The sequence below is a fragment of the Periplaneta americana genome, chromosome 15, assembly GCF_040183065.1.
Source record: "Periplaneta americana isolate PAMFEO1 chromosome 15, P.americana_PAMFEO1_priV1, whole genome shotgun sequence".
NCBI lineage: Eukaryota > Metazoa > Arthropoda > Insecta > Blattodea > Blattidae > Periplaneta > Periplaneta americana.
The window spans coordinates 37006133-37032153 of record NC_091131.1 but is presented as its reverse complement, the minus strand read 5'-3'; the positions used below and the strand labels follow the sequence as shown (position 1 = coordinate 37032153).

At 32.7% G+C, this 26021-nt stretch overlaps 2 protein-coding genes across 6 annotated transcripts in view; one reads left to right on the top strand and one right to left on the bottom strand.

The window, feature by feature from the left end:
- The window catches only part of LOC138714796 (uncharacterized), a 1282494-nt gene that overhangs the window by 797464 nt on the left and 459009 nt on the right, over positions 1 to 26021 (bottom strand). For all 3 annotated transcript variants that reach the window (XM_069846936.1, XM_069846933.1, XM_069846935.1), the window contains exon 3: positions 21147 to 21217. In XM_069846936.1, coding sequence (XP_069703037.1) covers positions 21147 to 21148 — 2 coding nt within the window. In that variant the 5' untranslated portion in view covers positions 21149 to 21217. The remainder of the gene's footprint in view (positions 1 to 21146; positions 21218 to 26021) is intronic.
- LOC138714795 (uncharacterized) overlaps positions 1 to 26021 on the top strand; it is a 521014-nt gene that overhangs the window by 233892 nt on the left and 261101 nt on the right. For all 3 annotated transcript variants that reach the window (XR_011336087.1, XM_069846931.1, XM_069846932.1), the window contains exon 2: positions 24733 to 24801. Coding sequence is in view for 2 of the 3 variants with exons in the window: in XM_069846931.1 (XP_069703032.1) it covers positions 24733 to 24801 (69 nt within the window). In the remaining variant the exon portion in view is untranslated. The remainder of the gene's footprint in view (positions 1 to 24732; positions 24802 to 26021) is intronic.

Below are 26021 nucleotides of genomic sequence, written 5' to 3'. Positions count from 1 at the left end.
AAACAACTATCGCAATGTCCATATTTTTATATGTTGTATAAAATTTATAAATCTTCTCACCATTCGTGAGCTGCCACAAGGGACAAAGAGTACTTAAGCACAGAAATTTTTACAAGTTCATTGAACGATTGATTTTGTTTTAACAATGAAATTCCTACAAGTACATAGCTGCAAATAATTTTTTTGAGATTAGTGGAAATATACCTATTTTTAGAGAGGTAAATTTTACAAAAATGTAGGCCTAAAGAATGCTACTGAACTTAGTTTGATTTCGAATATAGGTGATTCTTCAGGAGAGCAATTGATCCTTTCAATGGAGCTAAGGTTACAATCGGAATAATAGATGTAGGTATTCCAAGCCTCTTAAACACATCTTTCATGAAGAGAGTAGCGGTACCTCTTGCTCCAACCAAAAGTCCGATTACAGTATTGTGAAACTTCAATTTTCCTACTAATTTTTTTATATTGTTCTATTAAAATTATAGCATATAGCCTATTAACCTGTTGTATCCTATAGAATACATTGCCAATTTAAGGTCTAAAAACAGCTCGAAAACTTCTTCAGTAAATACATAGCTTATGTTTGAATGAGGGAAATGCGTTCCTCTAATGTGTATCTGACCATGGTTAAAAATTACATATTACTAACTGAGAATAACAATATAGGCCGTGTCAACATAATTGTGTCTTCAGCGTAGTGTAACAAATGATAAAGAAAACCCCACGCATTACCGTTACCGAAATTCTTACCGAGCTACGAGATTGCAGTGTGGAAAGCAATGTGTTGGACTTTCCCGACCTCGTTTATAGAACGTATTGAAAGACATTCTGAGCATCTGCACTGAAATTCAGGTTATAAACTCTTCTTCTTCTTATTCTTCTGCTTCAAGCTGTAGGCTTTAAGCCCGTTGCGGCTCTTTTATTTCTTGTACCCATCTTTTTGCTGGTCGGCCGATACTTCTTTTTCCAGTGGGTACATAGTCAGCGATTATTTTCGGGGTTCTCTCTTGGCTCATGCGTTGTACGTGTTCCCACCATTTCTGTTTATACTCATCTACAGTTTCTAACAGACTGTTAACTTTTAGATTGTATCTTATTTCCTCATTCCTGATGTGATCCAGTCGAGTTACTCCTACTACACTCCGAAGAAATCGCATTTCAGCTGCCTGTAGTCAACTTCTATCTTTCTCTTTTAACGTCCAAGTTTCACTCGCATATAAGCCCGTTGGTATTGCCATAACTTTATATAGTTTAATCTGTGTATCTTTCCTAGTTTTATTACGGAGTGTTCTTCTAATGGTCCCACATATATTGTTAAATTTGGCAATTTTATAATCAATATCTTTTTCATGAGTATATGATAGATGGCAGCCAAGGAAGTTAAAAGTATTAACTTGTTCTATGATATAGTCTTCCACTACTACCTTTGATCTCACCACCCTTTTGCCCATAAATGCCATTACTTTTGTTTTTTCTTTCGAAATAGTTAGATTCATATTTTTCGTAATTTTATATAATTCAAATAGCCCCCTTTGTAACGTATCCTCGTCACTAGGTTATAAACTCATAATTTTATTAAATAAGTAGTTCGCTAGTTAGACGAAAGATCATTTGAGGGTCTAGTGTCGTGAAAAGTAAGGAGTGACGATCTTATTGCCAGATTATAGTGCTGAGATATGACAGGAATGATGCTCCCTTAAGTTTGACTCACCCTGTATTAAGTCCTTATTTATTTCGTTTACTTTCATTTACTTTTTAATTCACTTATTTATTACATATGATTGTAAAACTATTTCTTTACTTTTGGTATCTTAGTTTATTCCTGGACTTATTATTCTTATAGAGTAAAACCTGTTTAAACCGGAAGTGCTTGTCCGTTTTACGTAGGTTTCCATTTTATGCAAGGTAGACTGATTTTATACACCTCTGTGCTGTTATTTCAATACACACATAGAACATTTAAATTGTAAGGGAATTTAATGAAAAATCAACAGGTAATTGTAGTATATGACACATTACAGTACAAAAACAGCTATTTTTTTAAGCCGAAGACACTTCAGTGCTATAAATGTTTTGACAAAAGACGTAGTATTTCTGAATTATTTACGGTTAATGCGAATGCATTCAATTGCAAAATAGATTTCTTCTGAATTTTGCTTGTTCCCATCAGCTGAAATTTTTCATATGTGGAATAAGAGTTCTTCGTTTCCCCCTCCATTATTACGAACAAACTGAAATGAAGGATAACACTCACAGCACAACCAAACTAGCGAAATGAAGTTATAGATGGGTAGGTTTGTGTACTAGCATCATAGGACAAGCATTGCATCATATTCAACAGCCTGTTCAGAAAGAAATTGAGTTTTAATTGTAATGTTTTACACTGACAGGAATTCCGTTTTATTCAGCGATTTTTTTCTCGTGGGACTGGCAATATTGTTCCGTTTCCGCGTTATAAAAGTTTCCGTTTTAAACTGTATAAAATGTCTTATAACATCAGGGGACCAGAGAAAAATTACGTTTAAGGCAGATTTCCGATTTATTAAGTTCCCGCTTTAGGCATGCTTCGCTTTATTATTGGTCCATGTAATTTTTGTAAGTCCGTTGCTTTACTTTATATACTTGTAATTACTTGTTTATTACCTAGACTTATGACTGCATTAAGTTCTTTACTATGTGACTCATCAACAAGATCATAATCATCATGCAAACTAATATAATTATAATCCTTCAATATTCTAGACCAGCCGGTATTTTTCGACATACAAAATGAAACAGTCAAGAATTGTGAAAGTCTTACTAGTAGAAATAGGCCGTCACAATAATTTCTCGTTATTGAATACCGACATTTGTTTTAGAGCTTCGATACTCAGCAGGTGTACTGCAATTTTAAAACTAAGTTTAAGTGTTTGTTCGAGAATTATTTATTACAATTTTCTCCATCCTTTCGGTTAATCACGAATTCTGAGTAATAAAAGTGCAGTTACCGAAAAGAAATGCCCCGCCTGAATTTATTAAAATCACGAATTCGGAGTAATAAAAGTGCAGTTACCGAAAAGAAATGCCCCGCCTGAATTTATTAAAATCACGAATTCGGAGAAATAAAAGTGCAGTTACCGAAAAGAAATGCCCCGCCTGAATTTATTAAAATCACGAATTCGGAGTAATAAAAGTGCAGTTACCGAAAAGAAATGCCCCGCCTGAATTTATTAAAATCACGAATTCGGAGTAATAAAAGTGCAGTTACCTAAAAGAAATGCCCTGCCTGAATTTATTAAAATCACGAATTCGGAGTAATAAAAGTGCAGTTACCGAAAAGAAATGCCCTGCCTGAATTTATTAAAATCACGAATTCTGAGTAATAAAAGTGCAGTTACCGAAAAGAAATGCTCCGCCTGAATTTATTAAAATCACGAATTCGGAGTAATAAAAGTGCAGTTACCGAAAAGAAATGCCCCGTCTGAATTTATTAAAATCACGAATTCGGAGTAATAAAAGTGCAGTTACCGAAAAGACATGCCCTGCCTGAATTTATTAAAATCACGAATTCTGAGTAATAAAAGTGCAGTTACCGAAAAGAAATGCCCTGCCTGAATTTATTAAAATCACGAATTCGGAGTAATAAAAGTGCAGTTACCGAAAAGACATGCCCTGCCTGAATTTATTAAAATCACGAATTCTGAGTAATAAAAGTGCAGTTACCGAAAAGAAATGCCCTGCCTGAATTTATTAAAATCACGAATTCGGAGTAATAAAAGTGCAGTAACCGAAAAAAATGCCCCGCCTGAATTTATTAAAATCACGAATTCTGAGTAATAAAAGTGCAGTTATCGAAAAGAAATGCCCCGTCTGAATTTATTAAAATCACGAATTCGGAGTAATAAAAGTGCAGTTACCGAAAAGACATGCCCTGCCTGAATTTATTAAAATCACGAATTCTGAGTAATAAAAGTGCAGTTACTGAAAAGAAATGCCCTGCCTGAATTTATTAAAATCACGAATTCGGAGTAATAAAAGTGCAGTAACCGAAAAAAATGCCCCGCCTGAATTTATTAAAATCACGAATTCTGATAATAAAAGTGCAGTTATCGAAAAGAAATGCCCCGTCTGAATTTATTAAAATCACGAATTCTGAGTAATAAAAGTGCAGTTACCGAAAAGAAATGTCCCGTCTGAATTTATTAAAATCACGAATTCGGAGTAATAAAAGTGCAGTAACCGAAAAAAATGCCCCGTCTGAATTTGTTAAAATCACAAATTCGGAGTAATAGAAGTAGTCTACATAACAGTTACCGGAAAAAAATGCCGTGCCTGAATTTTTTAAGTTCCGGATTCAACTCAATGCGCATACTGAGAAACACTTCACTAATATATTTCTCGCCTCATTAAGAATCAGTTAAGGAGGACTGGACATTGCCAATTTTAGATAAGACATTATATAATTGTAATGAAATAAGCTATAAACGCGAAACAGTTACTAATTAAAGAATAACTCATTACTTTTTTGTCCTACGGGAGATGTATAATAATTATTGTCAATCACATGTAAAACAACATTATTTTTTTAACAAAATACCCTTGGACTAAAGACACTTTTCCCACCTATGTTCTGGCATCAACGGCCATGTCTTATTTAATAATCAGGTAAGGAGTACGGAACTATACCAATTCCATTTAGATATCTAGAGTTTAATGGTAGGTTTTACACCTTGCAGGAACCATTCTGGACGAACTCTGCCAATACTAAACTTTTACTAAAGGCCTATGTCTGTTTCCGTAAAAATTCCTTTTACTGACTACTATTACGAGGAGTTTTTCAATTTTACAGGCCAGTACAAGTAGTAGGCTACTATTGACATGATAGTTTAGTAGGCATGAGAATCATTATAGACTACAGTTATAAAATATTTTGATGAATTTAAAAGACAGTACATTTCAGTAAAATGCGAAACAGAGATAAAATAAGTTACAGTATCGCAAAACAATTTTATTTTCTCAAAATAACCACCTTTTAAGTCTACACACTGATACTTATAAATAGAGAAAAAAAATCGTTCCGTCACCGGGAATCTAATCCAGAACCCTCAGCTTGACACGCTGAGTGCTCTTATCATCTGAGCTATGCCGAGACCCGTTTCACAGAGCCGGCCGAACTCTCTATAAAATTCATTTATATACGTAACTCCCACGAAATCGAGTTTTCAACTAAATTTGACTCGGAATAAAAACAGTTTCTGATCACATTTCCTATTATAAACTTCAATTCTTCTTCTTCTTTTTCAATTCAAGGGATAGGCATATGCCTGTTCCGGCTTCATAGTGTATCCGTCCAACGCTTCCTAGGTCTTCCCGGATGTCTTCTCCCTCTAGATCTATAATTCATCATTCTTCTTGGGATTCTTTCTGGTGTCATTCTATTGAAATGTTCTGCCCACTGATTTCTATAATTCTTTATTTTTTCTTCTGGGAAAAGATCATCACTTCTTCTCTTATTTTATCATTTCTAATTTTATCCGATATAGTAGGCCTACAACCCTTGACTGACCTTACAAACTTCATTTCAGCGGTCTGTAATTTTTTTGCTGTCAGCTGCAGTCATCGTCCAGGTTTCTGATCCAAATAGCAAAGATGGTACTGCCATTACTTTATAAAATTTAATTTGTGTTTCTTTTCTTGCTTTATTTTTCAAATTTCTGTTTATTGTACCACACAGGTGCTGAAATATGGGGAGATTATATTTGCAGTCACTTTCATGTTTATACGTGAGCTGAGTACCTAGGTATTTAAAACTTCAATTATAAACTGAATTATGGTTTTCTAATTAATGTGTCAGTGTAAATATTGTTGCCATGACTACTAAACGTTTTTCAACGTAGTCAAAGTAGCAGTAATATCAATTTTGAGCAGAGTTCTTGCAATGCAGTTAATCAATCGATAAGCGCCACTCTCTCATTTCTTTGCAATACTTTCAGTTATTCCGCCAGGGAAATATATTCCGAGCTTCATTAGCGCTCCAGTTTGTCATATAATCCGCTCGCTGGATGTATATTATGCCCAAAATTTTTTATATGAAATCCCTAATGATGATGCATTATTGATAATTCATCCAACACACGACAGTTGTTTCATTTACACGAAATATTAGGCGTAATGCCCAGTATGGGCCTAATATATTTTGAATACGAAAATATGTTCAACATATTTTGGAAAAGAATAGATCTAATATTATTAGTTACTAATTGAATGCTAGTTTACAAGCTGGAAAGACTTTGCGCACACGATGATGTGATAACGTGGTGATGGTGGAGCTATGGTGAATAAATAGTGACAGGGGGTTAAACCGGTCCTTATAATTACATGAAATATTTACCGCGCCAAAGAAGTAGTCCCATTCCGAGGCTTATGTTGAGGTTTCGTAACAAGTTCTTTGCGATTATGGTTGTCCCGTGACAAGAACATAGTACGAAACGAAATAAAAATCATCTCACTACATCTCGCCAAAATATTGTAAAAAATTGCAGAAATTTGTAAAAATTGTAAGAAATTACTAAAGTGTAAAACTGTAAAAATTGTAAAATATTCTAAAAATTTTGTAAAAATTGTAATTGTAATATTGTAAAATTTTGACTTGCTCCACACCTTAAAGCTTCATTGCTCATGTAAGATCTATGGAATATAATGAATGAATGAATGAATGAATGAATGAATGAATGAATGAATGAATGAATGAATGAATGGATATTTATTCTTTTACAAGGTGAAAAAATTCAAATACCTGGAGCAACAGTAACAAACAGAAATGACATTCCACAGGAATTAAACGCTCAATAAATATGAGAAATGTCTGTTATTATTCGATTAAGAAGCTTTTGTCATCTAGTCTGCTTTCAAAAATGCTGAAAGTTAGAATTTATAAACAGTTACATTACCGGTTGTTCTTCATGGTTGTGTAACTTGGACTCTCACTTTGAGAGAGGAACACAGGTTAAGGGTTTTCGAGAATAAGATGCTTATAAAATATTTGGGGTAAAGAGTGATGAATTTAGAGGAGAATGGAAAAAGTTACACAACGCAGAACTGCACGCATTGTATTCTTCGCCTAAAATAGTCCTAATTAGGAACATTAAATTCAGACGTTTGAGAGACAGGGCATGTAGCACGTATGAGTGAATCCAGAAATGCAATATAGAGTGTTAGTTGGAAGATATGAGGAAAAAAGACCTTTGGAGAGACCGAGATGTAAATGGGAGGACAATATTATATTAAAGTAAAGATTAATTTTTGGACCTATAGAATATAAGCTTATCTTGTTATTAGAGGAGAAAAATTTGTTCCGGCGCCGAGGATCGAACTGGTGTCCTTGGTTCTGCGTACCAAGTGCTCTAACCACTGAGTTACGCCGAAGTTCAATCCAGAGCATCGGGTCGAATCCCTTTCCTTAAGTATTTTTATCTTTGTGACCTGACACCAAGTTAGACATATATGTTGACAAATATATTAAGTCAACTGCCATTATACAAGGAGCGCACTCAATTGAGTGACTTGGTGACCGGGATTCTATAATATTATGCACTGTTGGGCGAAGAATCTACGTAAAGATCAATTTTTTGTCCTGCAGAATATATCTGTTATGGCAACAATGAATATACTAATTTAAGGAAGTTGGGATATGATGGTAGGGACTGGATTAATCTTGCTCAGGATAGGGACCGGTGGCGGGCTTATGCGAGGGCTGGCAGTGAACCTCCGGGTTCTCTAAAAGCCATTTGTAAGTAAGTAAGTAAGGTTGAAATTGTAAGGATGTTTTGGAATTTGAAATGAAAGTTTGATATTTCTTTCCGTGTGTGTCTTCACACTCCACGAATTTAAATTTAGCAAGGCGGAAACTTTTCGTTAACTACTTCATAATTGCTTCCTTATTAAAAAGTAAAAAGAGTCTTTGATCGTTTGTATAGAATTGTGTAAGATCACAGTTTCACAAAACTCAGGGCAAGGCTGAACAAAGAAAAACATTCGTTTCATATGATAGCGAGGTAAATCTCTATTCCCTACCGAGAATCGAACTCCGCTCCTATGAATTTATAGGTGCTACTTGTGCCAATATGGAGGTATATTTATAATTACATATATACAATTATACACACATGTATTTAATCCATTACTACATGAGCACACAATGGGACTTCCATTACGTAGAATGAACATGGCTTTCAGTATTTACTGTTTATAATATCTAACAACAGAAGTATGCGATTGTTGAATTTGCACTCTTTACTTCTTGGAATAAAAAAAATATTGATAATAGGTTTAATTACATTTTATACACGTGAAATTGTGGCTTCATTGAGAGACAGTGAAAATTTCATTTCAACATTCGGCATATTCCTATATATTTCTACTGGAAAGGTTTTGCCGAGGGGGTAGTTTTGGAATTCATATTACATTGCTCTGTTGAACACGCCCCCTACCCCCATCACTGGTCTTGAATTAAAAAATCTCTTTTCCCGTCCGTACCCTCGAGGAGATCCCACGCATGCAGGTACCCCCAAGAGAAACTGCAGATTGCAACGGGCATTATATTCACGCAAATATTTTAGCAAAATATATAAACCCATACAGATGTCCTCTAATAGGTAGAAATAAATCTAGGATCGTATCTAAACGGATGATAAATCAATACTGCTCGCTATGGAGGTGTTATGTTAAAATTCAACTGTATCTGGTTGCATTCTTGGCAAAAATTCGATCTACTTATTTAACAGGAAATGGATAAAGCTATGTATACTAGTGGCTTGTGCAGCAAATGCTGCAAACTAAGTCCATAAAAAGTTCAAATAAAAATTGTTCAGATTTATTTTCAATGAAGAATACCAGATATTTTGATAGTTATTTGCTTCCATAATAGTGAAACATACTCCCTCTGAATGTTTCTTTTTTGCCAAATCCTTTTCCTTGAACCTATCCGTCTTCAGTTCTTGAGTTTCAACGCGAAATCGCAAGTAACAATGCCAGGACGATCAGTGGGTTTTTCATGTAGGAGTAATGCAGTAGCTATTTCAAGTCATTGCGGATTGGAGGTGAAAGTTAAGAAAATGTAAGGTTTGTCATGCTTTGAACAAAAGACTTAGCATCTTGGTATAACTGCTGCATGTTTCGTGAACTACCCTGAAATGTAGAGGGCAGAATCACTTTTTCCCACTAAGAGATCTTGCTGAAGTGATCAAGAGACTACAAAATCTTGTAGGCCTCTTATTTTATCAGTAAGTAATACCTTTTGGTCTTTTCTTAGGAATTGTAATTTTTATGCTTCCTCCAGACAATACTGATCTACCAAATACTGCTGGATTAATTTGTTTAACAATGAATGTTATTCCGTATATTTTCTGTAATATAGGCTGTTGTGAGGAATTTATTACTAAGATGTGGAAAAGCGAATGATTTATGTCAGAGTTGTAGAATCTTATATGCGCCCAAAATAAAATTGTCCATCGTAAATCGTTAGCAGTTTCAATGTTTCATTCGTTGCTGGTTGAAGAAATAAACTTACTCATCACGGTAGCAAGAAGTGAAATGGCATGCTATTTTCCCTACAACAAAATATGCTTGGCAGCGATCACAAATCTAATCGATTAAACCAAAGAAATGTGAAATTAATTTTGATGCAGTTTAAAGACGCAGCTAAAATAGGAAGCATGACTCAATTACTACCAAGGAAAATAAAATTAGAGAATCAGACATATAAATATCTATATCTCACTGCCATTAAAATATGAAAAAGACCCACATCACTTGATTAGTAACTATAAAAGTATCTCATTTTTGTATGATTTGAGGCTTTCTCGGCGTTGGTTCGCTAATATGTTTTCGCGGGATATCAGCCGAGTTAAGATTTTGGATTGGCCGATCCGCCAACCAATCCCGTTTCACCTGAGACAGCCTAACATCTATATTACCTTTCGACTTTCTGTTCGGACATCACTTCCCTGAAGATGGCTGCAGAGATAGCAGTCGAAAGCTTGGAGCATTCCAAAATCTTAACTCGGCTGGTATCCCGCGAAAACATATTAGCGTATCTCATTTTTGTTACCTTACGGAAGTTTTATAGTTTTCAGTAACATATATATAGCTGTTACTCAGTAAATTATATAAATGAAGATCTAATCTAAAATAGTCTTTCTCTGCGTCTACTTACATAAAACCCCAAAAGGTTTCACTTTCATACCATCAGTATAGCATTATGTGTTGCATTAACTGTAATAATGTTTCATTTTTAATGGTAATAATGTCATCAAACATTCTTAAGTTTTGTAGTTCTTAATATCCAATACACAGCTGTACTCGGAAAACTACAGACCAGAGAATGAGACCTGTAAATTATTTTTTATATGTTATCAAACAATTACACAAATGAATATCGACATATATAGCATTATGATGTGAAAGAATCTGAGCCATCTGAACTGTATGTCAGCAATCCTGTAGGTCATGGCCTTCGTATAATAGTCTATTGTTTATTGTAGTGTGTGTTTTGTTTTATTCTGAAACGCAATTAATTAGTTCTCAAAACTAACGAAAGATGGATTTAGGAAAATAGGAAAATGATGTAGGAAAATTTACATTTCACTGAAAACTACTATTTTTCTGAAAAACTTTGGGTTCCAAGCTTCAAAATGAGGGGTCATTTATTAAAATCCGTTCAGCCGTTTTCCCGTAAATTTCCACTACCAGTTCAAATTATATATATATATATATATATATATATATATATATATATATAGATATGTTGTTTCCCAATTGATAGCATAGTTTCTTTGAAGATTGTGCCAAAAGCATTTTGTAATTTTCCCTATTTTCTAGGCGTTTCCCATCTGATAGTTTAAATTCCTATAAGGAAGATTTAGAAGAAACTTAGCTTGACTTCTATTTTTAATGTAGTAATTTCTGTAGGAGAAGTGCATAATAATATGTTTTTTTACTAAATTATAGCACAGTTGACGTAACAGTTTCTATGAGGACGATGTCAAAAAAGCATGGCATAAAATTTTCTAATTTATATCATAATATCTGTAACAGAAATAAGCAAGTTTTAATAAAATATTGTTTTCCAGTTTGTAGCATAGTTTCTATGACGATAATGCTGGAGATCGCCTCTCTTAATATTTTACGATTAATTATTAGTAAGTTATAGCTTCTGTAGGCGAAACGATAATACAATTTTGTTTCCAAATTGACAGCATAGTTCCTATGACGATTATGAAAAATAACCCGTATAACTTTCCCCCAATTTCTATAACAGTGTCTGCAAGAGAAATACCTAATAAAATGTCGTTTCCCAGTTATAGCGTAGTTTCATGTAGAAGATGTTTCATAGATGGTATTTTTCGAGACTTTTGATAGATGAAGAAGAGAACGTAGCTTAATCCAATGTTGTTTCGAAATTACTAGCCCCGTGCAGACGAGAAATTTTCATCCTATTTAGACGAGTTTGTAGGTACAAAAAAGAGTGTTTCAATGAAAGTCGTTTATTTCCAACTGTCATTGTAGGGTACTCAGTACTTACAGAAATAAAAAAGGCGTTATACGATATTATTTTCCATTTAATTGTATGGTTATTCCCTGTAATCAGAAAAATAACATGAGACAATTCCTCAAAATATCAAAGAATAATACATCTTGATTACACAACTTTTAACACTGTATTACTTCGGAATATGTATGATAAGACTTTGTGTTAAATTCTAACGTACCTTGTTTACATTTTTCGACCTATTTATGGGTTATCTTCAGAACTGGTCGTTGTTGGTCTTGGCGCCTCTTGTTGTTTCTTGTGAGGGTGCGTTCGTAGTGTAGAGTCAAAGAGTGTATGTGTTTTGAAATTGAGTTGTGTGTTGAGAATATCGTTGGAGTGTGTTTTCGTGTGTCTGTATATTTCATATTGTTCTAGTGTGTTGAGTTTCTGGCTTTTTGGTTGGATGTGCAGTATTTCCATGTCTGTGTTGATGTCTCTGTAGAGACATATGCAGAACACATCACAAATGCCAACCACACCTACAAAGACATCAACACAAACATGGAAATACTGCACATCCAACCAAAAAGCCAGAAACTCAACATACTAGAACAATATGAAATATATAGACACACGAAAACACACCATAACGGTATTCTCAACACACAACTCAATTTCAAAACACATACACTCTTTGACTCTACACTACGAACGCACCCTCACAAGAAACAACAAGAGGCGCCAAGACCAACAACGACCAGTTCTGAAGATGGCCCATAAATAGGCCGAAACATGTAAACAAGGTACGTTAAAATTTAACACAAGAAAGTCTTATCATACATATTTAGGTCCACACCTGTGGAGTAGCTGTCAGCGCGTCTGGCTGCGAAACCAGGCGGCCCGGGTTCGAATCCTGGTCGGGGCAAGTTACCTGGTTGAGGTTTTTTCCGGGGTTTTCCCTCAACCCAATGCGAGCAAATGCTGGGTAACTATCGGTGCTGGACCCCGGACTCATTTCAACGGCATTATCACCTTCATATCATTCAGACGCTAAATAACCTAGATGTTGATACAGCGTCGTAAAATAACCCAATAAAATAAATACATAATCCGAAGAATAATAATGGGACATATGAGAAAATGATTAATGCCGTCTATTAAATAGACTTTAAGACTTATTATAAGGTAAAGTACCCAAATAAGAGACAGGTTCCTAATAAGAGATACATTGTTAATTTATCCGGTATAATTTGCAACCTCTTGACAACTATGGTAAATCAATGTTTGTGCTTCTAAGGCATCGTGTTCTTTGTCTAACCTCACTTGAAATAAGCAACGCAGCAGGAAAAGCAATTTTTCACATTTTGAACTTTTTACTGGTAATTGTTGAGGAAGAGAACAGCAGGTAATGTAAGCTACAACAAATTTATTATTAATTTTATAAAATTGCTGGGAAAATGTTGCATATAATAAGGTAGATTGCTATTAAGAAAGATGATAATTTATGACCTTGGGTAGCTATTTCATTTGTATTTATTCCGTTCCCTAATAAGAGATACCTAGGGATCCTATTAAGAGATAGTATCTCTTATTTAGAAACCTTATTTGGTTTTATTATGATGCTCACATTTGAAGGTTTACGAAAGGCGTTAATGCTTCTAGTCGTGTCAGTCTGTCTGCCATAAACTACGTAAGAACCAATGAAAGATTAATTGAACTATTAATTAAAATTAATTACGAATTAGGTCAATTTTTAATTATCCATTGTCCTCAATTATTCATTACAAAAATTACTAATTTAAATGATTAAGTTATCATTATTAATGACTACAATTAATTATTCATTGAGATGACAATAATATCAAGAGCTAAAATCAATTAAAATTGGCTAGTCTGACAATATTTACTTTACTTAAACATCAAAACATAAGTGCGTTATTCGAGAAATAGTCTCTACATATTTCAAATAAAAATCAATTAACAACAAAATTGCTGTTGAGAGGAGTTAGACCACTGTTGCACTAACCCCTTCAGTTTTAAAATTTTCCTGGATTTATTAAAGTATCCACATGATTTAACAATGTTATATATTGCTTCAATTTTCACCCAATGATAATACTTTTTGTCCATGTTAAAAAATAAAGTTAAATAACACACGTATCTCTTATTTGGAACCTCTTTCCAAAACATCATTATTTCCCAGTTTTATTTCTTTTTATAATTTAATATAACAATAAAAACTGACTAAAATTTGTATTGTCAATTCTAAAAATAGACGAAATGCTGTGTGTATTGCACCCATTAAGATTAAAAATGTCTATTCCCATCCTCACTTATAAGCAGTTAAAAAAAAAGTGTCTCTTATCTGGGTACTTTACGTTATGTTTAAACTTAATTTTTAGTAAGGATAATAATTAATAGAAATGAATGCCATACGTTGCAGAACACTACATGTAACGTCATAACACGGACATCGTATCAAACGCGTAGAATTCCTGAAAGTGCTGATTCACAGTTTAAGCTTTGCTTCAAAGAAACGTTCCTTGAACGCAGCATGGTTGGGATTCTCGAGGTCCAGGAAATGTGACAGAAAGGAGAAGAGGTGAGGGGATTTAATTTGAAAAAGGAATTGGATTGAAGCTTTTGACTCCGTGAGATAAAGGAAGAACTGGGGGGTGACTGAAGGTGCACCCCACTTCCCCCCGGCAAGGCGCAATCAAGTTTAAGGAGTATTTTATTCCTCGCTTAGCTGCATACGCCTCTTCTTATACACGTGCCACGCAACTCGAATTTCAGTACTTTTTAAGCGATGCTGAACCAGAGGAAAAAGTCAGAACTGATCTAAAAGTGTTTCATCATTTAATGGACAGGCATTCCAGTGGCATGGATGTCACTTTTTTACTTCTTTCAAACTGTGTATATTGAAAAATGAAATGACTTTGTCAACTACTATTATTAGAACCAATTTAGAAGATAAGTATCATTTTACATAAAAAAGTTGTTGAATAAACTGTATTATTAGTGCAGAAAATAAAAAAAAAGTTAAATCACGGAAGTCACGTTTTTAATTTTTTGGAAATCAATATACTGAAAAAGAAATTACTTTGTCAACTTTTATTATTGTAATCAATTTAGAAGATCAGTATCATTTCACAGAAAAAAGTTGTTGAATAAAATTTATTACATTGCAGAAAATGATGCTACATTTTTACTGTTTTCAAACTCTATATATTGAAAATGAAATGACTTTGTCAACATTTATTATTATAATCAATTTAGAAGATCAGTATCATTTTACAGAAAAAAAAGTTGTTGAATAAAATTTATTATTATTGCAGAAATATAAAGAAAAAGTTCCCTCACGGATGCTACATTTTTACTGTTTTCAAACTCTATATATTGAAAATGAAATGACTTTGTCAACTTTTATTATTGTAATCTATTTAGATCAGTATCAGTTTACAGCTAAAAGTTGTTGAATAAAATATATTATTATTGCACAAAATAAAAAAAAAGTTCCGTCACGGATGTCACATTTTTATTTTTTTCAAATTCTATATATTGAAAATGAAATGAATTTGTCAACTTTTATTATTATAATCAATTTAGGAGATCAGTATCATTTTACAGAAAAAAAGTTGTTGAATAAAATTTATTATTATTGCAGAAAATAAAGAAAATGTTCCGTCACGGATGCTACATTTTTAGTTTTCAAACTCTATACATTGAAAATGAAATGACTTTGTCAACATTTATTATTATAATCAATTTATAAGATCAGTATCATTTTACAGAAAAAAGTTGTTGAATAAAATTTATTATATTGCAAGAAATATAAAGAAATATTTCCGTTACGGATGTCACATTTTTACTTTTTTCAAACTCTATATATTGAAAATGAAATGAATTTGTCAACTTTTATTATTATAATCAATTTAGAAGATCAGTAACATTTTACAGAAAAAAGTTTTTGAATAAAATATATTATTATTGCAGAAAATAAAGAAAAAGTTGCGTCACGGATGTCACATTTTTACTTTTTTCAAACTCTATATATTGAAAATGAAATGAATTTGTCAACTTTTATTATTATAATCAATTTAGAAGATCAGTTTCATTTTACAGAAAAAAGTTTTTGAATAAAATGTATTATTATTGCAGAAAATAAAGAAAATTTTCCGTCACGGATGCTACATTTTTACTGTTTTCAAACTCTATATATTGAAAATGAAATGACTTTGTCAACATTTATTATTATAATCAATTTAGAAGATCAGTATCATTTTACAGAAAACAGTTTTTGAATAAAATGTATTATTATTGCAGAAAATAAAGAAAAAGTTGCGTCACGGATGTCACATTTTTACTTTTTTCAAACTCTATATATTGAAAATGAAATGAATTTGTCAACTTTTATTATTATAATCAATTTAGAAGATCAGTATCATTTTACAGAAAACAGTTTTTGAATAAAATGTATTATTATTGCAGAAAATAAAGAAAAAGTTGCGTCACGGATGTCACATTTTTACTTTTTTCAAACTCTATATATTGAAAATGAAATGAATTTGTCAATTTTTATTATTATAATCAATTTATAAGATCAGTATCATTTTACAGAGAAAAGTTTTTGAATAAAATGTATTATTATTGCAGAAAATAAAGAAAAAGTTCCGTCACGGATGTCACATTTTTACTTTTTTCAAATTCTATATATTGAAAATGAAATGAATTTGTCAACTTTTATTATTATAATCAATTTAGAAGATCAGTATCATTTTACAGAAAAAAAAGTTGTTGAATAAAATTTATTATTATTGCAGAAAATAAAGAAAATGTTCCGTCACGGATGCTACATTTTTACTGTTTTCAAACTCTGTATATTGAAAATGAAATGAATTTGTCAACTTTTATTATTATAATCAATTTAGAAGATCAGTATCATTTTACAGAAAAAAGTTTTTGAATAAAATATATTATTATTGCAGAAAATAAAGAAAAAGTTGCGTCACGGATGTCACATTTTTACTTTTTTCAAACTCTATATATTGAAAATGAAATGAATTTGTCAACTTTTATTATTATAATCAATTTAGAAGATCAGTATCATTTTACAGAAAAAAAGTTGTTGAATAAAATTTATTATTATTGCAGAAAATAAAGAAAATGTTCCGTCACGGATGCTACATTTTTACTGTTTTCAAACTCTGTATATTGAAAATGAAATGAATTTGTCAACTTTTATTATTATAATCAATTTAGAAGATCAGTATCATTTTACAGAAAAAAGTTTTTGAATAAAATATATTATTATTGCAGAAAATAAAGAAAAAGTTGCGTCACGGATGTCACATTTTTACTTTTTTCAAACTCTATATATTGAAAATGAAATGAATTTGTCAACTTTTATTATTATAATCAATTTAGAAGGTCAGTATCATTTTACAGAAAAAAAGTTGTTGAATAAAATTTATTATTATTGCAGAAAATAAAGAAAATGTTCCGTCACCGATGCTACATTTTTACTGTTTTCAAACTCTGTATATTGAAAATGAAATGAATTTGTCAACTTTTATTATTATAATCAATTTATAAGATCAGTATCATTTTACAGAAAAAAGTTTTTGAATAAAATATATTATTATTATTGCAGAAAATAAAGAAAAAGTTGCGTCACGGATGTCACATTTTTACTTTTTTCAAACTCTATATATTGAAAATGAAATGAATTTGTCAACTTTTATTATTATAATCAATTTATAAGATCAGTATCATTTTACAGAAAACAGTTTTTGAATAAAATGTATTATTATTGCAGAAAATAAAGAAAAAGTTGCGTCACGAATGTCACATTTTTACATTTTTCAAACACTATATATTGAAAATGAAATGAATTTGTCAAAATTTATTATTATAATCAATTTAGAAGATCAGTATCATTTTAAAGAAAAAAGTTTTTGAATAAAATGTATTATTATTGCAGAAAATAAAGAAAAATTTCCGTCACGGATGTCACATTTTTACTTTTTTTTTTAACTCTATATATTGAAAATGAAATGAATTTGTCAACTTTTATTATTGGAATCAATTTAGAAGATCAGTATCAGTTTACAGAAAAAAATGTTGAATAAATGGTATTATTATTGCAGATCAGTATCATTTTACAGAAAAAAATGTTGTTGAATAAAATTTATTATTATTGCAGAAAATAAAGAAAATGTTCCGTCACGGATGCTACATTTTTACTGTTTTCAAACTCTGTATATTGAAAATGAAATGAATTTGTCAACTTTTATTATTATAATCAATTTATAAGATCAGTATCATTTTACAGAAAAAAGTTTTTGAATAAAATATATTATTATTATTGCAGAAAATAAAGAAAAAGTTGCGTCACGGATGTCACATTTTTACTTTTTTCAAACTCTATATATTGAAAATGAAATGAATTTGTCAACTTTTATTATTATAATCAATTTATAAGATCAGTATCATTTTACAGAAAACAGTTTTTGAATAAAATGTATTATTATTGCAGAAAATAAAGAAAAAGTTGCGTCACGAATGTCACATTTTTACATTTTTCAAACACTATATATTGAAAATGAAATGAATTTGTCAAAATTTATTATTATAATCAATTTAGAAGATCAGTATCATTTTAAAGAAAAAAGTTTTTGAATAAAATGTATTATTATTGCAGAAAATAAAGAAAAATTTCCGTCACGGATGTCACATTTTTACTTTTTTTTTTAACTCTATATATTGAAAATGAAATGAATTTGTCAACTTTTATTATTGGAATCAATTTAGAAGATCAGTATCAGTTTACAGAAAAAAATGTTGAATAAATGGTATTATTATTGCAGATCAGTATCATTTTACAGAAAAAAATGTTGTTGAATAAAATTTATTACATTGCAGAAAATAAAGAAAAAGTTCCGTCACGGATGCTACATTTTTACTGTTTTCAAACTCTATATATTGAAAATGAAATGAATTTGTCAACTTTTATTATTATAATCAATTTAGAAGATCAGTATCATTTTGCAGAAAAAACGTATCATTATTGCAGAAAATAAAGAAAAGCTTCCGTCACGGATGACACATTTTTATTCTTTCGAAAATGTATGTATTTAAAATGAAATGACTTTGTTAACTTTTATTATTGAAATCAATTTAGAAGATCAGTATCATTTTACAGAAAAAAGTTATTGAATAAAATATTATTATTTTTGCAGGGTGGAGTCATAGCAACTGGTTGTAAGGATTCACACAAATTGTGTTGTCTTCATTTGTTCTAAAACACAGACATAAGCTTTTACATTATAGGCCTACAGCGTGATTTTTATAGGACTGATCTCAATATCTTGTCTACAATTGACACGCTGACATGGGAAAGGTAGTAACTGTCAAAAACAAAATTTTTCAGGGGAAGCAAAAAACAAATTGAGTAGCTTAATATCAGAGGCGGACATCTGATCTTCAGATGAAATTTAGATAATGTGGATTCTTATACATTTTTTCATGCTTTTTTCAGTTATGGTGAAACTATATACAAACTCTAACACTACATTTGTAAAAATAAATTGTTTTAAAATACTACAAAGAACACTGTGAAACAAAAAAGTACCTCTAGATCAAAACTATGGAGACGACAGATGTCTACTCAAGCTACTCAATTTATGAACACTTTCTCACTTACATTATTACAGAATTTGCATTAAATGAAAGGCATACACTCATGTTTGTGTTACATATGAAATTTGAAAAGTCTGGCACAGATTTATCTGTGAAATCCTATTTTATGGAAATACAACATTGAAATCACTCCTTAGCCAAACTGAGAATTAACGTTATTTATACATTATGCACAAATTTTTCGGTAAAATGCATGGTACTTTTCATCGAGGAAGTCTAACATAGATAACAAGTCTCTCTTTTTGGCATCAGGGACGACTGGTCTTCTTTCAAGGCGTTGCAAGCACTGCAAGTTAGTGATTGACGTTAATGACTGTCCTTTCTTAAAAATCCTGTGCTCTGTCCACAATTCAAGGTCATTAAATGACTGTCTTGTTTTTATTAGAGGAAAATCAGCTCTTGAGAGTCTAATCCAGTTGAGGATGCTGATTTTGATAGGAATTGTGTTCAAAAACTTGTCACATTCTGCAGAAAAGTCGAAGAAATCCTCATCCTTCATCATTATTACATTATTAGGCCTTACCTCTTCTGGAACCATGGTATTGCATCTTTTTTTTCTTTTCTCTATGATGCCAAATTCCCTATCACATGGCATGTAGGAATGTTCTGAAACCAGGAATTTCAAGTCCACTGAATCAAAATGTTTCTTGGCAATAATGTAAATCAGGACCATTAGAATCATCCGATTCTTGTTCTGCCCTGCACAGTTATCAGCCCATATTTGTCTAGACACACTCTGATGTTGTAAAAGGAGTTACTACCTTCTCCGCGCCAACAGCTGTCCACATACAACTTACAACATCTAGTGACTACGTTTCCAACTTTGTTTCATTACATACTGACATACTACCTTCTCTGTGCCATTGGCATGGCCATTTACTACCTTCTCAATGAAAAACCTAAAAATTCGAATTTTTGGCAGTTACGACCTTTCCCATGCCAATGCCTCAATTCATTAAAAAAATGAAAGAAAAATTCGCAGTAGATTTACATAGATTTATGTAAAACAATGGGAACATCACATCTGATCGCTAGGAACACATCTCGACGCGGCGCTTCATTTTTTTTTTAGTCGTGGCGACATCCCGCAATTAGAGTTCCTGATTACCCTAGAGACGATGTTCCGCTGTTACAGAGTTTGGTACCTATCATGAAAAATCCTATCTTTAAGACAGCTCCACAAGAAAAAAATTAGGTTTGGTAAGATCGGGCGAACGTGGTGGCCACAGACAATCACAGATTATTCAGTTGTCAACGTAGCTGTATATCGTTTTCATTGATTCTTCGGATGTAAGACAAGTCGCCCCATATTGCTAAGAATATCCCTGTGTTATTTCCACGTCATCAAGTTGCTCCACAGACTCTATGAATATATTCTTGTATGCATTAGCGTCAACCATATCCCCCCCCCCCAAAAATTATTTTCCCGATAATCCTTAAACCAGATACGGCGCTCCAAACTCCCAATTTCACTGGATGCAATTGAGATTCGTGTATTTTATATTGGTGCCCTTCAAACCCCATACTGGACAGCCGATGGGTTTCAAGGAAATATCGTGTGACTCTACAGTAAAACACAATAAACACACGTCTTTCAATGGAATTTTCTCTTTGTTTTTTTTTAATTGATAGCGGACTGTTGTCATTTGTTGATAATGTACGTATTTTGACAATGTCCGTTGTAGTTTCTATTTTGTAACTAATTTATAGTTTCGGTTCTATAAGAATCACTCTCTACTTCCCTTTTACAGGGAACTATAGCAACTGGCTCTAAGAAGAATTCACACAATTTGTTTCGATTTCATTTGTTTCAAAATATACCCACGCTTTTATATTATATTTTAAATTTATCGTGCCATTATTTGCGAGACAAATATTCTTTACCTTATAAATTTATTACATCTTATAAAAAAATGTAAATACGTTCAACACTTACATTGTACTCTTCAGCCCAGACAGTAGCTGCGCCAGAGAAAGCAGAATTGTATTGCAGCACCATCCAGTGACCTGCAAGAGGGAGAGAAAAGAGAAAGATACAAAATAATTTTGTCTCATATTCAGAAATAATTACTTCACCCTCGGAAGCTACTCACAACGGAAGAAGAAGAAGAGACCCGCCATCTTTTTTGCCCTTATTCCCCCTTCACTCTTCCACCCTCTCACCCCATCATCTTCCAGTTTCATTCCCTTCCTAACTAAGGAGATAGGAAGGGGGTGAGGGAGTGGTTGAAGACGAGAGATTTTCACTTTTCCATCTCTTCTGGTGTAATTTTCTAAAAGACAAGGGGGTATAGCAAGCACGCCCACTGTCATACAGTGAGCAGCTTTTTCCCTTCAATTTCGCGTCCTTTTCCACCTCTCACTTCCTAATATCCCATTGGGCTCCCGAGTAAGAAGTCGGATCGAGTTCGTTTTGCCATCTCGGAGCCTTTCAGAACAGAATTAAGCGAGAGCGACAGAGACAGAAAGTATTAAAGAAGTAGCAGGAAAGAGTGACGGCAGAGAAGAAGAAGAAGATGCTTTTGGCTCTCTCTTCTATATCGAAGAGATGTTGAAGGTTTAGTTCAAGAAAGCGTAAGTGACTCAAAGTCTGTTCTCTTACATTCAAACGTCAGCTTCTTGCTAAAAGGGGATTACAAACTCTATCAGAAATATGTTTGAAAAAAAGTTCACTTTGAAACATATGCCACACGCCACACACTTCGAAAACTGAAGCCTTTTGTTTCGAAGTTTTGCTACTGGAAGAATCAAGCGTCGTGTTAACATAGTAATATATGATTTCGTCATAATCATAATCATCCATATTTTTACGTATATATAAAAAAAAAAAAGAAAGAATCATAATATACGGATATAAGGATTTGGTTTTCTTTACTTCTGCATTCTTCGTCATCTCTATTGCTCATTTATGTCTTTTTTGTGTATAATCCATGCCACTCCTCACAACACGACTCTGTGTCCACTAGTCTATTTTTGTCTGCATGTCTCTTTGTGTCTATGTTTGTGTCTGTGTTTGTGTGTCTATTTCAGTGACTCTTTTTGTATGTCTCCTTCTTTGTGTGTGTTGTCTCTTCTGTGTCTGCTCCTGTTTTTTGTCTCTTTGTGCTGTCTTTTTTTATGTTCGTCTCTCCTTTGAGTGTGGGTTTGTGTCTTTGTGATTATGCCTTTCTTGTCTCTGTCTGTGTCTTTGTGTTTGTGTTTTTTTGTTTTTCTCTCTTCATGTCTGTGTTTGTGTAGCTTTGTGTATATGTTTGTGTGACTTTGTGCCTGTGTATCTCTTTGTGTCTTTATGCTTATGTCGCTTTTTTGTGCCTGTGTTTTTGTGTCTTTGTACTTGTGTCTCTTTTTGTGTCTGTCTCTCTCATTTTGTATCTGTGTTTGTGTGCCTTTGTGCTTGTGTCTCTCTTTGTGCCTGTCTTTCTCATTTTGACTGTGTTTCTGGTCTTTGTGCTTGTCTCTCTCTTTTTGTGTTTGCGTGTCTTTGTACTTGTGTCTCTTTTTGTGCCTGTCTCTCTCATTTTTATCTGTGCTTGTGTGCCTTTAAGCTTGTGTCTCCCTTTGTGCCTGTCTTTCTCTTTCTGACTGTGTTTCTGGTCTTTGTGCTTGTCTCTCTCTTTTTGTGTTTGCGTGTCTTTGTACTTGTGTCTCTTTTTGTGCCTGTCTCTCTCATTTTTATCTGTGTTTGTGTGCCTTTGTGCTTGTGTCTCTCTTTGTGCCTGTCTTTCTCTTTCTGACTGTGTTTCTGGTCTTTGTGCTTGTCTGTCTCTTTTTGTGTTTGCGTGGCTTTGTGTGCTTTTGTCCCTCTTTTGTGTCTGCCTCTCTTTGTGTTTTTGAGCTTGTGTCTTTTTTTGTGTCCCTCTCGTTGTGTCTGTATGTATCTTTGTTTCTATGTGTCTTCTTGAATCTGTGTCTATGTATCTCTACATCTCTACCTTTGTACGTAGTTTTGTGTGTGTGTGTGTGTGTGTGTGTGTGTGTGTGTGTGTGTGTGTGTCCAATTTAATGCTAATCCAATTGCAATACTTCGTGAGTCCTTGGACATTTATTTTATTTTATCGGTGAGTAAATGCTGATTCTTCCGTCGATTTTTAGATTCATCGACCCGTCACGATAATAGTTCAAATTTTAAGCTCTATTTTAATATACAGTATAAGTGGTAGTGTTTATGACAGTCCGGGACATAAATGAACACTCTCGAAGCAAACTACCCTCACATTGGCTTTGTTCACAAAAAAAATTCGTCTTCCGACTCGCTGGAGTACAAACTTTGCTTTCCAGGGTAGCAAATACAAGCTAGCAGTGCGAAGCGAATTACTCTAATTTTCTGTTTTATGGTTATAAGTTCGTTAGAAATGTTTTAATATACCTTCAAAGAATATATTTTTACATAAGATTTCATTTGTTTTGTACACAAGCACTATGGTTATGGTTACTATGGTAATAATTTTATTGTTGATGTATTTTTTTTAGTCTCTGTATTATGGAAAAAGTTTTACTGATCAAATCAACATAAAACAAGAAGTTATTAACAGAAAATGATCTTTTTATATCTCAGACATATACATGTTTTCTGAATTTTGCTTTTATTCTACTCGCAGTTGACAGAAAAATAGGTGGTCAATTTAGATGAATATCGTTAAAAATTGTAGGTACATCTTCTGTATATCTTCTGTCATTAAATTCTATTATAATGATCATGAGCATCTCAGTTCTTTCATTTACTGTCTGTTTCCTTTTTACAAAAATTACCGCCCCTATCATATATGATCGTTTCAACCGTCTTTCGCCCTTGATTATAATATAGAATTTGTGCAAGTTGATGCTGATATTAGGTTTACATTTCCTCCTATCTTTCGTGGATGCTCGTATCGGGTTAGAACAGTTTTGTAAGATCCATGCATACGATAACACTTTTTCTTCCTTAACTGAAAATATCTACAGTAATCGTCGGGTGGTTTGGATCAGGAAGTGGATAAATTGATTCCGCAAAGAATCTAGAAAATTCATTAATCAATAAATTGAATTCAGCTTGAGTATTCGGTATTACAGAAAATTTGTCTTCCCATTTTAATAATTTATTTTAAAATTTTACATCTCCGGCGTTAATACATTAACTTTACTAATGTGTGAATATGATTGATGCTAACATACGAAATAGTACTTGTGATAAACTGATATTATGAAACCGTTGTTGAATATTTCGAAGGTGTTCGGGTAAAAGGAGTTGTCATTTTTTTTTTTGTACAAATAGAGTTTTGTTCACCAAGTGAATACGCAAGTTAAATTGTACAAGTGGGCGTGTAAAAAAAACAAAATAATACTGACACATGATGTGTTTTCTTTGTGTAGAAAATTACTTGCAATAAGATTTCAAAGTTTAATTTTCATTTATATCAAAACACCTTTTATGAATTATCTTTCTTTATCCAAACATCATCCAATTTACAGTAGTTAAAATATTTAATAACAATTTAGTGTAAAAATAAATAGAAATATATTAAGTATGTACTGCTTTATTTCAGATTCCATGGGGTCTACTGAAGTGGGCGACCCAACAAGACGGTCTATGTATGTGGCGATACACTGGTAAGGTAAGATCAATATGATTTAAGTATAATTTTCTTAATTAATCGACGTTGTTATAATATTTACATTGTGACGAAAAAAAACAATTATTGAAATCGAATAACTGCAAAAAATCTATTACATAATGTCTTCGTATGTAAAAATGTATCAAAGCTCGGAACTTTTTCTTTAATTTTTTTTATGAATCGTAGGTTAGATATTGGGTCCAGTCCTGTAAGAATCATTCTGTACGCATAACGTAAAAGCTTAGAAGTAGACAGTGTATGCGGGATGACTTAAGGAAAAGTGAAATTGTTTCGTATCAGAGTATATGGCACGTGCCGCGTCGTCCGTCTTTTGTGTACAGAAACGTACAGGACGAAGGGACCCCGGTCCGTTCATAGTAACATTGCAACTCAATGTGCGCAGTTGTGTTATCCTGCTCAAGTATTTAGTACGCGTAAAATACAGTAGTGTTGTGCTGATCCATTCATAATGTCGAAGGCAAAACATTCAATTCGCTCAGAGATACGAAGTCAGAAGTCAATAATTAAGAAGTATGGGAGTGACACTTTATGTATTAACGAAGACAATATCGTGTATAATGTACGTAAAATTTAAATAAAAACCAGAATAACTCAGGCTATAGAGAAACATTGCAACAGTACATCGCCCAGGAAATGCGTTGAAATTAAATCTGAGGAACCATCTACATCATCATCATCATCATCATCATCATCATCATCATCATCATCATTTAGTTGTAGTGCGGGTCTAAACCAAATGTTTTGCAAAGACATGTGCAACATAATGTTCAGTGCAAATATTCTTCTAAAGAAATTGAGTGATTCCCATTTTAGAAGTTTTCTTCAGAAATTCTCTCGATACAAAAACTGTTTAATCGATAGGCGAAGACGATTCAGCTTCGACACTTACGAGAATATATCGTCGTTTACTGCAACGCTGGTAATTGCATTAATGATGACGAGGTATGTGCTACAGTAATTCATTTTTCTTTTCCTTCTGACTGTACGGAGATACAGTAGCATGTTGACGTCGCCTGTTTACGTTTAAAACCTGTTTAGCCAATGGTCTGAATGAAAAAAATGTAACCTACATTCAACGATAAGTCATCCCGCATCCACTGTCTGGTTATAAGTCTGTGTTTTAGAACAAATGAAGACAACTCAATTAATGTGAATCCTTACAACCAGTTGCTATGACTCCCACGTTAAAAGGAGGTATT